The sequence below is a fragment of the Centroberyx gerrardi genome, chromosome 10, assembly GCF_048128805.1.
Source record: "Centroberyx gerrardi isolate f3 chromosome 10, fCenGer3.hap1.cur.20231027, whole genome shotgun sequence".
Classification (NCBI taxonomy): domain Eukaryota; kingdom Metazoa; phylum Chordata; class Actinopteri; order Beryciformes; family Berycidae; genus Centroberyx; species Centroberyx gerrardi.
The window spans coordinates 14,921,062-14,937,139 of NC_136006.1; the positions used below are offsets into that span (position 1 = coordinate 14,921,062).

At 40.6% G+C, this 16,078-nt stretch overlaps 1 protein-coding gene across 2 annotated transcripts in view; it reads right to left on the reverse strand.

The window, feature by feature from the left end:
- The window catches only part of grb14 (growth factor receptor-bound protein 14), a 30,842-nt gene extending 16,148 nt beyond the window's left edge, over window positions 1–14,694 (reverse strand). Inside the window, exons 1-3 of one of the 2 annotated variants that reach the window (XM_071906231.2) lie at window positions 14,634–14,694; window positions 8,704–8,918; window positions 7,156–7,285 (exon numbers count right to left, since the gene is read on the reverse strand). In XM_071906231.2, coding sequence (XP_071762332.1) covers window positions 7,156–7,285; window positions 8,704–8,891 — 318 coding nt within the window. In that variant the 5' untranslated portion in view covers window positions 8,892–8,918; window positions 14,634–14,694. Of the gene's footprint in view, window positions 1–7,155; window positions 7,286–8,703; window positions 8,919–11,266; window positions 11,342–14,633 lie in introns of those variants that run through there. The other variant, XM_071906237.2, reaches the window with a different exon arrangement.
- Between the last annotated feature and the right edge of the window lie 1,384 nt (window positions 14,695–16,078).

Below are 16,078 nucleotides of genomic sequence, written 5' to 3' on the forward strand. Positions count from 1 at the left end.
GAGATCACCTCACATTTCAAGAGTCGAATGGGAGCATGCCCAGTTGATGACGAATGTCTACTTTTTCAGTTTAAAACACCATCTTTCAACTGTCGTGTTAAATCTGTGTCACAATGATCTGATGGATGTGCCTTACAGTGAAGTCAAATTCCACTAACCGTGTACCCAAAAATCATGAAAGTGTAAATTAGGAAATTCAGATGAAAGGACATAGGCAGATCGTAAACAGACTGTGAAAGTATTCAGGAAGCTAAAGACACAACATTTTGGTCCGTTTCACACACAGCGAGTAAACCGAGTTCAAAGGATCTCATAGGAAACAGTCATCCAGCCAAATGTACGTGAATTTCTGAGGAAATGACTTAAATTCAGAATGATCGGGAAACAGTAAACGATACTTCCCTAAAGCGGAGAAAAAAGCATTAATATGTCAGTAAAGAGAAGTTCCATGTATATTTCCTACCCGCTTTTGCAGACAAAGAGGTGTGATGGCAGGCAAGGTGACTCTTCTTGCATGGAAATTCATGCTTCTCCCTTGAGTTCACAACAAATGACGTGACAAATATCCATATATTATAACTGCAAATACTGGTCTAGAAATTACAGTTTTGATGATAACAAAACACTATGGTAAAGCCTAATTTACACTAAAGACTTCTTCGCATTAGGAGATGCTACTGTAAGCTATAAATACCCCTTCATCATAACATGTCTTGCACTAAAGTGAGATCCTGCACAGTGAAAGTGTGAGAAACTAAGATAAGTTGTTTCCCCAGAACACAAACTCCTCCTTTGTCCTTGGAAATGTAAAAACTTTTTTCCTATTCTCTCCTTTTTAGAAAGACACTTGTAATAAACAAGGCCAGATAAAAATAGTTCTCATGGTGAAAAGAGTAATAATAGACAAGGCCAGAGGAGGCTAAAATACTTGGTATCAAGGCCGTCACTTCTGCCCAATGATAATGTAAAATCTACAGCAAAGGAGCTCATTTTTAGACACTTGGAGAAGTATATGTACCAGTAAAAGGTTGTTTTCACTGACTTAGTAGCCAGACATATGTAACAGTTAGTCATGAGTATACAATACTGAATCATTTCCCAAGCCAAACGGCCATATGCATTGAAATTTCACACTGATGTTATGTAATACAGTATAGTAGTATAGTTGTATAATGTATGTGGGCTGATCTTAGACAAGGATATTGGCACAGAGATGATTATTCTTTTTATTAATTGAAGATGTTCCCAGAGAATCAGATCTGCTTGATATTAGTAGCTATATATGGAAACGCTGGAAGGATGGGGGTTAGCAGTTTCTGTGTGTGTGTGTGTGTGTGTATGTGTGTGCATGTGATAGAGAGAGAGAGAGAGACAGAGAGACAGAGAGAGACAGAATCGGGGGTCCAAAATAGCTCTTGCTCCCCCAGCCACAATTGCCACAATTCACAATCCACATCTGTTTTACTGTAAGACGAGACAAAGAGGCCTTGTGAAAATGTGGGTGCTGTCTTTATAGGACACGCCCATTTTCAAGCTTGAGACATTGTGGATATCATAAGTAGTTATTAAAGATAAGAGATGAATGTCAAATAAAACTAACTTTTAAAAGGGTGGTCAGCGATATAATGACTATAGGTCAAGTATGCATGCTTTTGAACTGCTTGCCTCTATTTAAACATGTCAGTATAATACATACATAACTTTCTATTGTAACAATATGGAATTGTATGGAACAATACTATATTAGCCATTTATATCAGAGGATTCAGGTTTTCACAAATTACAGTGAGTTCAGTTACAGCACAGTTAGGGAGAAGCATGCCAGAAGTGCTGTGAATGACAGAAGCCCTTTCATAAAACCTATTAATGCATTTAGAAGCAACAAATGGTCACAGTCCCCAAGGAGCCTGAAATGCATTGACTGACGTGGACCACACACATACAGTCTCATTTGGCCCTGTTCTGGTGAATATTTCGGGCTTGCTGAATTTAATGTCGCATTCAGGTCATAATAATGAACGGGGAGACAGAAACTAACTGCAGCAGACATTACTCGCTTTTCATAAGTCAAGTTGATTTTTGTTATCTTGGTTTGCCGACATTGGTGGATTCACTGCAGTGTTTGCTGCCTGTGTTGACACACTTTGGCAATTTGTGACAGGAGATATTGTAGCCTACAAAAGAATCCTACATTTCCTACTTGTAATTACTACTTGGAGGCTGATGTGAACAGTTTTTCCTAGTTGGCAGCTCGTATTTATGGTAAATCCAACATGACGTGATCGCGGCAACTATCCTGTCCAGATAATATGCATTCCATTATTAATGTAGCTTCTATATTAGTCATAGTGTGTAAGCTATCTGTATGTGAAATTTTTGCCTCACTCAATAACATGTAAAACTACAAAACTACTCGGGCTAAACTAGTTATACTGCAACAGTTCCTGAAGTTATCACTGAACTGCTCTCTGCCACCAAAATACAGCCTTAGTAAGCTAGCAAGGCAGAGCGGTTTATTACAGTACAATGCATTGTAGAATATGCTTGAGTCTATACTGCTTTATCTTCTCTCCTTATGAGCAAATAGAGTACATGTCATTTTCTATACAGCTGGGTGTGAGAGGAATTACACGCATTATTCTCTTGCCATTATCCTCCTTCACAGCGTTAGACCAGGAGGTTTGGCACCAATTGTTGTCCTCTCTTTCCACTCATGAGAACAGACAAGAAGTCCCTCCCTTTGCAGACTTCATGTTTATCTGGAAACCCAGCACACTGACTTGTGAGAGCACAGACAAGCAGACGCTGCTACTTATCACACAGCTAAAATGAATTGGAATTAATGGAGCCAGATTGATAACAGAGTCCCCACAACTCCCATAACAAAGCCGGCTCCAAACGCACTGTCCTTGACCGGGGTTTGATTCAAACAAGACCCCTAACAGGCCCTGTCAAAGCCACAAGCCTGGGACCCGCCAGTATGCAGGGATCACTAACACACCAGACCTGGGCATAATTATTTGAAAATGGCTTAAAATACAACTACTACCCAGACAATTTATCAGCCTCACAATTACACTTTGAGACATCGCATGGAAGGAATTAGCAAGAACTACCTAAAGGCATCAGGCAGAGATACAGTCAGAGAGGCACACACACACACACACACACACACACACACATACTCTCTGGCAGGCACAAATGAATGAATGCCTTGTGTGGAGGTATCGGAGCATGACTCCACCTATTCTTTCAATAAACTATTGCTGCTACCATTCTCTTATCATATCACTTTGCATTTTGAGTCTAGATAATTTAAAACACAATCACATCACTGTGAAACTGTTATGCAAAATCATAGAAAAAAAAACATTAATTGAAACATTCATAAGTCTAATGAAATTTCAATCAAAGGATTCAATAAACACGATGCCTGTTGCCATTCTCTCTGGGGAAGTTGTGGCGATTTGATCTTGACATCATCAATTATCTGCCTAGACATAACTAGAGCAAGTATATGTTGCATCTGAAATGACAGTGACAGCGCTAGAGGGGCAGGCTTTCCCTCTGAGTCATATGGCAGAACTGAACACCAACATCGTCTGGACGCAGATTGTCTGTCTGGGTGTGTGTCTGGTGTCTGGTAGGAGTCCAAGCATGACTGCCCCACTACACTCCTGGAGCGAGGAGACTGTGCCAGCTACTTAGACCTCACCTAAAACAGTCTACTGTCTATTTTGGTATTGCACCATGAAGACATGCCAATAGTTTCAGCACATTGCACTCTTTAAACAAGGGCAATATACTGCCCATATGAATAGCATTACCACCTAATCATCTGCACGGTGACAACCTGGCAGCATGACAGGTTTCCTTATCTTACAAACACTGTGATGCTGGAGTTTGTGTTAGATCTGCGATGACACGGTGCTGCGGCTGGGCTTATAGCCGACAAAGCTGAGCCCTTGGCATTGCCAATGGGAACTTTCCTGAGGTCATACTCGAAAGTGCAGGAGGATTCTATTTCACAAGGTAAACACATAAGTGGCTGTTATATGGTGGAGACGGCTGGGGTAGTATAGGACACATACTGATTTACTCACCATGTCAACAGATCTGTCCTAACAATTACAGTTGTCCTAATTTACACAAAAATCCTATATAACTATAAATCAGTAGTAGTCAAAAAGTAGTTGACCAGACTATACACTGGCTGCATGTATGTTTTGAGGATATATTTTTCCATATATCAGATGCCATTACAGATTTATACTTAAAAACTTACAATGGGGAAGGTGCAGCTCAGCTGTGCTTAAGGACTTGAAAATAATACCATGGCTTGAATCATAATGCAGTATGCACAATAGAAACTGATTGCGTAGTAATCTTAGAAGTGGTTATTTCTAATGAGAGAGCCTGTGAAGCTGCTGTGCTGACAGCAAATCTGGAGTCTACTTGCCCACAGATGTATGTGGCAGTCATGACTTGGCGGCTTTGTTATGGAAATGTACCATGACACTGCAAATGCAAGGCTGACAGGGGGCTCAGGCAAACGGGTTTCTCACGACTGGAATAGCTTTTAAGCCTGTGTAAAACAAAGCAATGTCAAGCAAAGGGCCTTGCCACAATTCAGAGGAGGCATTCAAATCAACCCCAGTAAAACCAAAACCTGGTCAGCCAGACACTGAGTTGTTTGAATTACCACAACTACAGAAGCCACTGCCATTTGCCTAGCCTACACAATTTATAATCTAAGTATGTCCTTTTCACAAGGTTTTATTTTCACAAGGAAATAACTTAAAAATATTTTTGAAGAAAATGCAGAGCTGAACACTCATTACAAAGACTACAGAGCCAAATTGGAACTGATGAGAAAATTACTACCCTCAAACACACACTGGGAAACTCAATGGATAAGTTTCCTTTATAGGGAAGATTGAAGGGTGGCTGAGGGGGTTGGGTGCTGCGTGGCTGGAACAATGATGTCATTGGTTTCTTGAGTGCCACTGAAGGGAGGTCATAACCCTGTGACATGAGGATTGTGACACAAAAACAGCTGTTCAGTCTGACATATTCCCTTTGTCTTCCCAATACTGCTGCTGAAAAGGCTAAGTGAGAGGCTGTCAGGCCCATGAGGTGCAGGCACAGGCCTCATCAGTGAGTTACATAAGGATCACATTGAGATTTGCGAACAAGGAAGCTCCGCTGTTGAAGACCGAGGTCACCTGGGTGTCATTTTGCTCCTTCACTGAGAAGCTTGAGGATTTATCTCGCATCTATCAAAGAAAATGCCAAATCCGTGCAAATCCCTGACCTGTCTGAACAATAGACTGGCAAGAGCATTGGAGAATTGGCAATCACTCACTAATTTTCTGATGTGAATCCCAAGTTGAGTGAGGAGGGAACAGAGTACAAGGGCTCATTTGAGACTTTGTATATCAAGTGGAGACACTCCAGTGTTTAGAGATAATCAAGCGCTCCTGGGCATCTTATCAGGCTACATACAGAAGAACAAATAACAATTTGATTACCCTCCTATTGCAAATCACACCGCATGCAATGCAACACAATGGAAGGCTCCGGAAAAAAGCAAATCATTTGAGTGAGAAAGTAGATGCTGAAACTTTCAGTATGTATTTCTCATTCTCAGCCTGAAAGCCAAACATTAAAAGCAAAGGGAAGTCTAATGCCGCTGATAGACCTTGGTTAGTGCTGAGCTCTGTAATTTCAAGCTTTCCTATGAGTCATAGGTTTGAGCTGCCCCCTGCTGCTACCACACACGCGTGCACGCAAGAACACACACACACACACACACATGCACACACACACAAAAAGATACTGAGTAATTGAAATCAACTTTGGCGTATAGGATCCACCTCCAGGGAATATTCAGTGGTCGACAAACCAGACTGACTTAACAGCCCTGGGAAAATGTATAGAAAAGATTCCATTTTGAAACCCATGCACTTTTGAAGCATACCCATAATTGTTAGCTTTCCAACATAATGAATGTGCTCCCTTTTTAGCATGAGGCAGTGAGTTCTGTATAAACTCATAAATCATAAACTACAGATCACACATGGGGACAAACCTAATCGAATTTGTTGCGCAGAATTATGCATTTGCCCCTGAGTTGCACTTAGTTAAAAACGTGGAAATAAAGTAAACAATCCTCCATCATCATTTCTGCCTCACCTGTGTTTTGGTTTTGCATTAATGCAGGTTATCGTAGATTGAATCAAAATCAGATTGCAGGGGCGAGTGACAACAGTTAGGAACGGAGAACGCAGACAGTATGGCATTAACAAAAACGCTTGAAATCAGAAAATTAATTCTTTCATAACAAGAAAAATCACAAAATATAGTTTTGACATTTTCTTTCTAATGAAAATTCTGATCAAAGGATCAGAGACCTATTCAGTTTTGTCAGTGGTACTTGGTGAACAAAGTCAAGTTTTATGGCACAAGAGAAAAAAGACAACATTCAACCATTCGCCCCCTGAAGTCCTGTGAAGGCAGGAATTCCAGGTACAGAGAGCTACCAGAATTGGCTCAGGATCCAGATTGGAGTGAAAGCTTATCCAGTGCTAGCAGGTACGCCCCCGCATTTGACGCCTTTCAGATCACACACCCTAAAACAAACTTGCAAAGGTGGCTGTGGGACAACTGAGCCAGGTATTTCATGGAAATCACAGAAAGTCATAATCACAGAAAGTGGCACATTACAAATGTAACCTCTACTGCTGGTTCCAGTCCGGGCCACATGCGCTGCCCATTTTGACGCTGTTTAGAAACTAGTGCATGCAGGTACAAAGTTGGGATCTCACAGCAACAACACAGTGTGCGTGGATCGTCTGAGTATGCTGACACGGCATTTTCATCCCCTCACTGCACCTCATTTCCATACTCACACAACTGGTTCCACCTCCATATGCCCTGAAGTTTCAGACAAATCGCAAGCCAAACACGATGCAGCTATGCATGAATTTACACATGTCCTGTGGTTGTTTTTCTGGCAGTTGTCCCAATTAGAGTTACATGACTATTCTGCCTGGGGTTGTATATGGAAAAGGATACAACAGAGGCCTTATTTTCTCAAATAATACGCCTCTTTATGTCAGAAACACCCCCGTAGTAAATGGAACAAACGCTCACCTGAGTTGCACTGCTTTTGGTCCATGGTAATAAACATTCAGAGACGAGGGGGGAGACGGTTGAGGGAATGAGTTCAGGAAAAGGGTTTGGAACAGGGGAAGCCAGTGACTCCTCTCCCTCTTTATTGCTCCTGGAGGACAAAAAAAGAGACAGACAGAGAGAGAAAAAGAGAGACTGTCTGCTTAATACAAACAATATGACTCCCTGTCTCCCTATCTCGCCTGCGAAAGGCAGTCCAGACCGTATCATTGTAACAACGTTTTAGACTTGAGTCTGGGCTGTCTGCAGCTGAGAGGGCCTGCAGCAAGTCATGGGATCTTTAGTGTCTACCTGAGACATCAGATTTCACAGCCTATACCCTCGCTGTAGCTTGAGAGCAAAGCTTTGCGGATCCAAGATATTGTTGGTGCTTTTGTTGCGGAGAATACGTGTCCCGCGTGCGTGAGAGCGGCGCAGTATAATGGAGCAGGTGATAGCCTCAGACAGACCTGACAGAAACACAAGGCCGTCTCAGCGTGGCCCCCTCCTGCTCTCAGCTATCAGACGACACACCCCACTCACCGACAAACAGACATTTGATAAGATGGTAGATAATGCACATGAGAGCTGCCCTTCACCTCAACACTATAATATAGGAGCTGACTGACACACAGAGAGCTCTTGGGCTGCTGGCAGGCTGAAAGTAAGCCATATCTCAACCGAGCCATATCATAATCAATTGGTAAAGGAGATGTTTTGTTATACTCTCAAAAGATTATAATTATTATAATTATATCATAACTATAGCCATTCCCCTCCTGTGACTAAGGGATGTTGTGTCTTATCCCTCTTATCTACGGGTGCTTGACGTGAGGGAGCAGCCATGATGCATGTTTTGTTCTTTACTTCTAAAACGCATCGAGCATGTCCATTTAATCCGTTCACATCAAAATCAAGCCAAAGAAAAGCTGTAGGACTACAAAGGCTGACAAAAGCACCTAAAGTCACATTTTCCAGTGATATCATGAGAAGATGAGAAATGTTTTCAGATTTAGCTTTAGCACACTTGCAGATGAGAAGGCCTCAAGCTCCACAAGGTAGTCGCTCTCAGACTGACATTTTCTTTACTGCTCTGTAAACACAGCAGTTACTGAGTTACTAATTATCTCCCACAAAGTAACAGGTGCTTGATTTGATTCCAGTTCTTTAACTGTACTGTTGAAATAATGCATCACAACTCTCTGACAGTTGTGTATGGATCAAGCCAATAGTGTTTACAGGTACAAAGTCTACAGCTTTCGATTAGACCTCTGTGCCCTGCTCCTGCAAATACAAAGGGTGTACTATTCTTCTGCAGGAGAGCTCACATTGTATGTGCTCTCTAATTACATATGTTAAACATTAACCTTAAAGTAGTGAGTAACAGTATCAACTTATATACAGTATATACATATATCCTGTTTAAGGCTCTAGTAGAAAACAACGGTTTAAGTTTTGGTTCAAGTTAATTCAATCAGAGAAACAGATCTCTGTCATTCATGCCAAGTCCAAATGAAAAATGAGTCATACCTATTCCCCTTGCAGAGAGTAGTCCTGGTCTTCTGGGCATTTGGTGGTAGTAAAGGAGCACGTAAAGGGATGAGGGCTGGGCTGGGAAAGCCACTCACATTACCCTTACCACTCTGAAAAATCTCTGCTTTCTCTCCGAGGCTTCCAGAAGTGTGTATATCGTCCAGTGTGTTATTCATATCACTCATGTGGGCCAGCTAAATCCAAGGCATCATCTGGAGCAGAGAGAAGAGACAAGCTGTTGGACTGGAGTGTGTGCAGAGCACAGTTAGAGCAAGCTGGCTGGCGGGGCTCCTCTGCTCACAGCTCAGCACAGCACAGCACACACACACACACACACACACACACACACACACACACACAAGCCTCTCCTGCTCATCTGCTGCCCACGAGGCTGGCCCAGTGGGGCAAAACGATCCCTCCTACCCAAACATGATCCACCACAATAAAGATATTTTTAACGCAATGACTCCCAAAAGAGTCCTCCTTGCTCTGACACCGTGGCATATTATAATCCACAAATTTGTTCGGCCCCCTCTAGTTTTAGAAATCTTCAAGCCTGTTTTTGCTCTATGTTCTTGCTTTTAATTTTCCCTCCTTTTGTTTTTTGTTCTTAGATATTGTTCCCTTTGCAACCTGGAAGGCAGGAAATGTGCACACAAAGCACACTTACAGAAAAGGTTCGTCTTTGTTGGTGCTGTTTGCAACTTAGCTCAGTAATGAGTCCGGGAGGGCCGCCAGTACTATAAAACCAACTGTTCCTTTGTCACGGACTTCGCACTGGGATCCCAATTGCACTTTAAACTTAGTACTCTGTAGAAGGCATGTGGTTGTAGAGAGGAGCCAGCCCAGGCAGAGTGGTTGGGTTGTGTTGTGGGCTGTGTCATTCAGTGATAGGCTCCATGTGGGGGATGGTTGAGATGATAACATCTATCTGAGAGGTAATGTGTAACAGAGTCTGACCAGGGGCTGACAGGCTACTGGAGATACAGACTGGCAGGCAGCAGAGGGTTAAGGCTGGACAAGGCTGACTTCATTAACATATGACAGCCTTTGCTTATCTCCAGTACTGACCTGTTTACTTTGGTAATATGACAAGCTGATGCAGTGGTCAAAACCCAGTTGTATTAACTTTCAAAATGAGATAGATAGAATTCGGAAAATAGTGTCATGTTGCATCTCAGAATGTAAAACGACTTAAATTGCATATAAAAGACAGTCGATAAAACAGCTTCCTAAATATGGAGAGCATTCATTCATAGGATGTGGCTTTATTCACAGAATAAAAAAGCCTCTGTGTCTCTGTTGTTATTGAGGAATCTCTAGCAGAGAGATGGAAATCAGACTGAACTGTATGAGCTGGGTCTGTCTGTCTCCATTAATGCACTCTCCATGACATGTACCTGTCTCCTACCTGGCCTGTCACAATAACGCAGCTCCACCTGGCTTGGGTTACCTTTTCACCTAAGCACTGTCATATAAAAAAGGCCTTTCTCTAGGGAGACAAATGCACATACAAAGCATGGCACAGACACATGAGAAACAATTGAACAGCAGACAAATCTTTGCCTCCATGCTGCAGGTTGAGAGATTAAACCAGCACTGTCAATATTAGGCTGTTAAAGCAATGGTAGAGGTCGATGTTGGGAGAGCAGAGAGTGGTAGGGGGATGGGGGCAGACAAATGGTTCAGCTGAAGTCCTACAGTAGACTGATACAAGGACACTAAGACCGGGCAGCATGAGAGCGCCAGAAATAACCCCTAGCCTGGAACACATTCTTGTGGTATCAGTCAATGCAAATGCTAATTACATTAGTATAAGATGAAAGCCAAATCTATTTTAGGGAGTTAATGCTACAGTGTCTCACATAGCCACAATGACGACCCCAACACTGGACAACATGTCGGGGAGATAGTATTTCTGTGTTTATAATGTATGAGAATGGTTGCACATAGAGTTTTTGTGAAGAAAAAATGTAATGTCTGTCATAAGTCTTATTATCTCACATAAGAGAAAACGAGCTCATGCTCACCACCTGTTTTGTCTGTGAAGCTGACCAATATAACAGGTTCAAGTATCAAACCCAAATATATCAACTGTACATTCAAAGTTTCCAATAATTCCCAACATCTAGGGTAAGCTGATGACAACATCACACAAACGGCAAAAATCAAGAAGACCCAAGCCAACCTGGTTAGGCCTAAAGTGCATGACATCCACACTGCCCTTGAACGTCTCTCCATAGTTATTTCAAAGCTACCCACACAACAGAAAAAAAAGTCCCATATCACTGAGGACATACACACTCGTCAACCGTGACAGTTAGTTGGCACTAGTGTCAAAAGACTAACTCCCTTTAGAAAGATACAAACAATCAGAGGGAGGGAGAGAGAGAGAGAGAGAGAGAGAGACTGAGCTCTGCTCCACTTTTCTATGTTTGAAAAGAAAGTGTAAAAGTGATAATTCTAACAAATAAAATAAACACAACTAAGATGTATCTCATATGTGTACAATGTGGCCGACTATAAAGAGTTTTTAAAAGTTGATTCAAGCATCACTTACATGCAGTCAGCTACATTGCATCAATGCCTTTACCTCCACTGGGGATCAAACTGCAAATCCCCTGCTCAGCAAAATATTTTACACTGCTACAGTCTGCTCAGCCTGTCTAGAGTGAAAAGTTACATTTTAAACTGGAAACCTACATGTTTTGAGATTCCTGTTTAGCAAAGGCAACTGTTAACAAGCACATATTTTTTGTGATAAGCCGTGACCTACTTGGCTCTATGAAACCAAAAACAAAAGCCTAATACATACAGCTCATTGGTTACTAAAAAAAATGCATCCTGCACCCATTACATACCTGTTAGCTCTTACATTTTTCATAGTGTGAGGATACATTTATCAGTGAAGTCCTGCATACTGGGTTCATCATTGCTATCATTAATGCAACTTTGGGATCAACTGATATAGACAATTAAAACCAGCCAATCAGGAAAGATGGAGGATCATTAATGACATCACCAGTAGCAGCAAACTCTCTCCAGAGTCTGACAAGCCATCACTGATCTCAATGCAAATTTGGGATAAATAGATATAGATGATCTGAAAACTATCAGGTTCTTCAATGACATCACCAATCGATGGGAAACACTTGACACATTTCAGAATGTGTGATGGTTGTTAGCAAAATATTTGTTAAAAATTCAATAATGGATACAAATATGTAATAGCTTCATTATATGTTATTTGTACGTACATTATTTCACCATTTCTTCATTTTAAGAACAAAACGGTTGGCAAACAGGATTCAAAAATTCCATTCAATAGTGACACAGGTGAAAAAAACAATGGATCCAGATAGAAATGGAGAAATGAATTAGACAATTCCGACATAGTTACTACAACTGATGGCACAACATGATAGGCATGACAGCCAAGCGACCAACAACCACGACAACAGCCAGTCTCAAGCACTAAAAACACAACAGTCGATCCATTTTGAAGATCTGAAAAGCGACCTGAAATATGCTAAATGCTACTGACATTGAGGTAACTGCCACAGATATGTGACTGAAAGTGATTGAGCATCCGAAATGAATGGAAGTCAATGAACACTGTCCCTAAAATATGTCCTCCTTACAAACAAATATAGAAGCTCTCCACCTAGTGGTGAACTTAAAAATGTAGGAAAATGTGCTCAGTCCTTCAGAACCAGGAGTTAAGCCTAGTTGTACTAAGTCCACCACGAATGTTATTGATCATATGCAAGAATATTAACTTTTCTCATTTCAGAAATGTAGAGGGTAAACTGTAAAACTTGGACAGTTTACTTTGAGTCACTTCACATGCAGGAGGATTAACGGTCCTCTTTTATAATGACATGTAAAACAAATCTACAAAAGTGCTCTCCTCTGCCCTTGCTATGAGTGACATGTGAGACCTGAATCCAATAAACTCAAGCTCTTACATGAGAACCCCTCCCAAGTTCAGCAGGTACTGTAACATGGCTGTGGCACTGTAAAATAACATGAATTTATGAGGAGATGGCTGGCATCAACATTTGCCTGTGGGATTTTGTGCCAACATCCTTTTTCATTGACATCATGCTTGTGGTCAATATATGATCAAGGTTTTTTTTTTTTTTTTAAATCAGGCAAACATCCTTTGCTAAATGCTGTCATTACCGCACACTCCCTAAATATATTTTAAGCAACACATTCAAGTGGGACTCACTTATGGACATGCTAGAAACAGTTATTCTTAGACTGTCACGCAGAAACATAATTGCACATTAGAAACACTGAACACATTACACACTGTCTCACTTATTTGACCTTTACAGCACAACTTACTCTGCAGTCTGACCACTCGTCCTGCCTCAGCTGGCCTCACACCAGCTGCCTCGAGAAACCTCAAAGAATAGCAATAGTAATACTTAATACTTGATAACGGGGAACTAGTATACAGCTGTATGTTGCTAAATAAATCTATGAAGTTTCATTGAAATAAAGTTCTGATGTTGTTATGCTGCATCAGAGCTTGTATGGTTGTGTATGGTTTTGTGTGCATGACTGCACAACCAAAACAACTCATGCTGCTGGATTACAGTAGCCTAATAGGCAAAGCCTTGTGACAAAACAGGTCAGTGTAACTCAGCACTTTTGCTGAAACTCTATCCTGCAAGTGTCTTGGCTTTAAAGTACAGAAAAATACTGTACTTTAAAGTACTATTTCTTGGAGCATCTAATGTTAAATAACACAGCTATTATGTACTGTATTTAATGCATGTTGTCATCATTATGTTTATTTATTTTTTATTTAAAACATACTTATTCTCTAAATGCTATGGTGTAACCTAAATAGTCTAGTTGGTCCAATATCCAATATCATGTAACATTCTTCTTCCTTGTACTGTTTTATTTCCTTTGCATTGTTTAATCCTTTTATACCATCTCATATGATAGTATTTAGTATTATATGTGATATGCTCTGTTTTATTCTTTTAATTTATCTTTTGTAAAGTGTGTTGGGACTTGTGATAATGCACTTTAAATAAATTGCACTTGAACTATTATGTACTGTATTTAATGCATGTTGTCATCATTATGTTTATTGCTTCCTTCATCTCAAATTGGCGAGATCTTGTTAGTTTATAGGGGTGAAAATGATTCGCCGCACAGTACTAGATAAGCTGAGCATTCAGCCCTAATGAAAAAGAAAAACAGTAATTCGATTATAATTTCATAAAGATACTCTACAAATACCATGCCAAAACTATAAGTCCCTATATGGATAGTGATATAGTGATGCCGTAGGAGGTAAAAGAAACACCATGGAGTATGATAAGGTCACTATAAACTCACTATTATGTACCACAGACACACTGTAAGTCCCTATAGGAATATTATAGTGATTTTTCGTTAGGGAGGACAAATGACAGGGCAGAGTCTCTTAGAAGTTCCTAGAAATGAACAGTACATTTTCGAGTGTTAATGGTGTTGATTGGACTCACACACTGCAGTGTTGATTTTAACACTTTCAGAGTTAAATTAACGCTGACAATTTTGTAAGTCACTGCCACTGAGTTGCGTTTATTTTTGTAAACCAGATCCCTCCTTATCGAGTAAACGCTAGGAGGATTTGCCTATATTGAACATAAACGAGGTTTACGTAGACTATCCATTGTTTATAAACAGTAGTTTTCATTTTCCAGATGCTATGAAAAAAAAAAAATCGTCTAACTGCAACAAAAAGGATGTAACAGTGAGAATGCGTGCCGACTGTTACCTTTCTGCACTCTCCTTCCCACAATCATTACAATAGATTACAGCTAATTATTGAATACAGACTCAATGCCTGCTCGAAATGAAAGGCAACTGCTCTGTGGACTTTTTGTTTAGCATACTAGAGTTGTTATAATTCTTACCTCATGCCTGCTCAAGTGCAACTGCCTTTTTGAGCCTCGCACCCTGGTCTTCATATCGCTGGTCCTGTCAGGAATGGCACTCCTTGTCCACACGTGTGGGACAGGTGTTACAGTCTACTGAGGCGGCGTGCTTTGCGTCACACACAGCCATCACGTCTTACCTGTGTACCTTGCCGAGCAGTGGCGTGCACAGACTCTCTAAGGGGCAGGGGTAAAAAATGAAAAAGGGGCACCTCTTTTGCCCGCATCAACCTGAAGCCACCTGGGTTCGGGGGGCATAAGTGCATGCTGATATACCCCCCCAACTGGCTTGGAGTGAATATAAATTTAGGCTGAATTAGGTAACACACACACACACACACTCTCTCTCTCTCTCTCTCTCTCTAAACACCAGTGAATAGGTTAAAATAACTGAGATGATTAATCAAATCAAAACTTGGATACCAACTCTACCATTAATGTTTTATTTATGATTCTGAACTCACATTTAAATAAATTAAAGTAAATTTCTCTTTCAGAAAGTACATTTACTCAAGTGCTGTAGGCTATCTCAAGTACAGATTTGAAGTAAATTTGTCACTTTACTTGAGTATTTCCATTTTTTGAGACTTTATACTTTTTCCTCCACTACATTTATCTGACGGCTGGAGTTACTAGTTACTTTGCAGAATAAGGTTTTACATGCAAAACATCATAAGCTCATAAAATCTGTTGCATTATTAGAGTTTTAACTCCCCAACCATATATGGAGCAATTAGACCTATATTAAAATACTTCTTACAGGTTAATGCATCAATAATTTAACACTCTGAAAGGGACCGTTCTTCAAAACAAGTACTTTTACTTTTATTACTTAGGTACCAGGGTCGGCTCCAGGGTTTTGCTGTCCCTAAACAAGAAATTTGTGGCCCTATAACACTAAAAAATGTGCATGTATAGAGCTCAAACCTGGGTAATAAGTCTAATTCAGTTTCTTCAGTGTCATTCAGCAACAATATTATGCTTTCTATGCCTGTTCATTTTTTTTTTCCCTTGCATGATGAATATGAAGTTAAGTTAGCTTGCCCTGCCACTGTCTGACTCCCCAGTCTGCCTCTCTGTTGTCTTGAGTCCCTCTAGCTGCCTTCTGCTTTACTTTCTCTTTGGCATCTTGCAGCCACTTACTATATAATATGTATAATGAAAAAATAATGATAATAAAAGGATGCTCTGATGAAGGTGTAATACCGAAATGCATTAGCAGTCATGGCCAAAAAATAAATATCTTTTTGTTATGTCTTTTCCATTATAATATTGGTGTGCTGCTTTTTTTCAACTTGAACTCTGATCATTGAAGTCCAGCACCCAGCTACAAAGTAGCCTTAAGAAGCGCACCTGTTTCTATTTTGTAATGAAAAAATAATGTTAGCAAATGAGAGCATCTGAGCTACTGGGCTAAGAAAGTT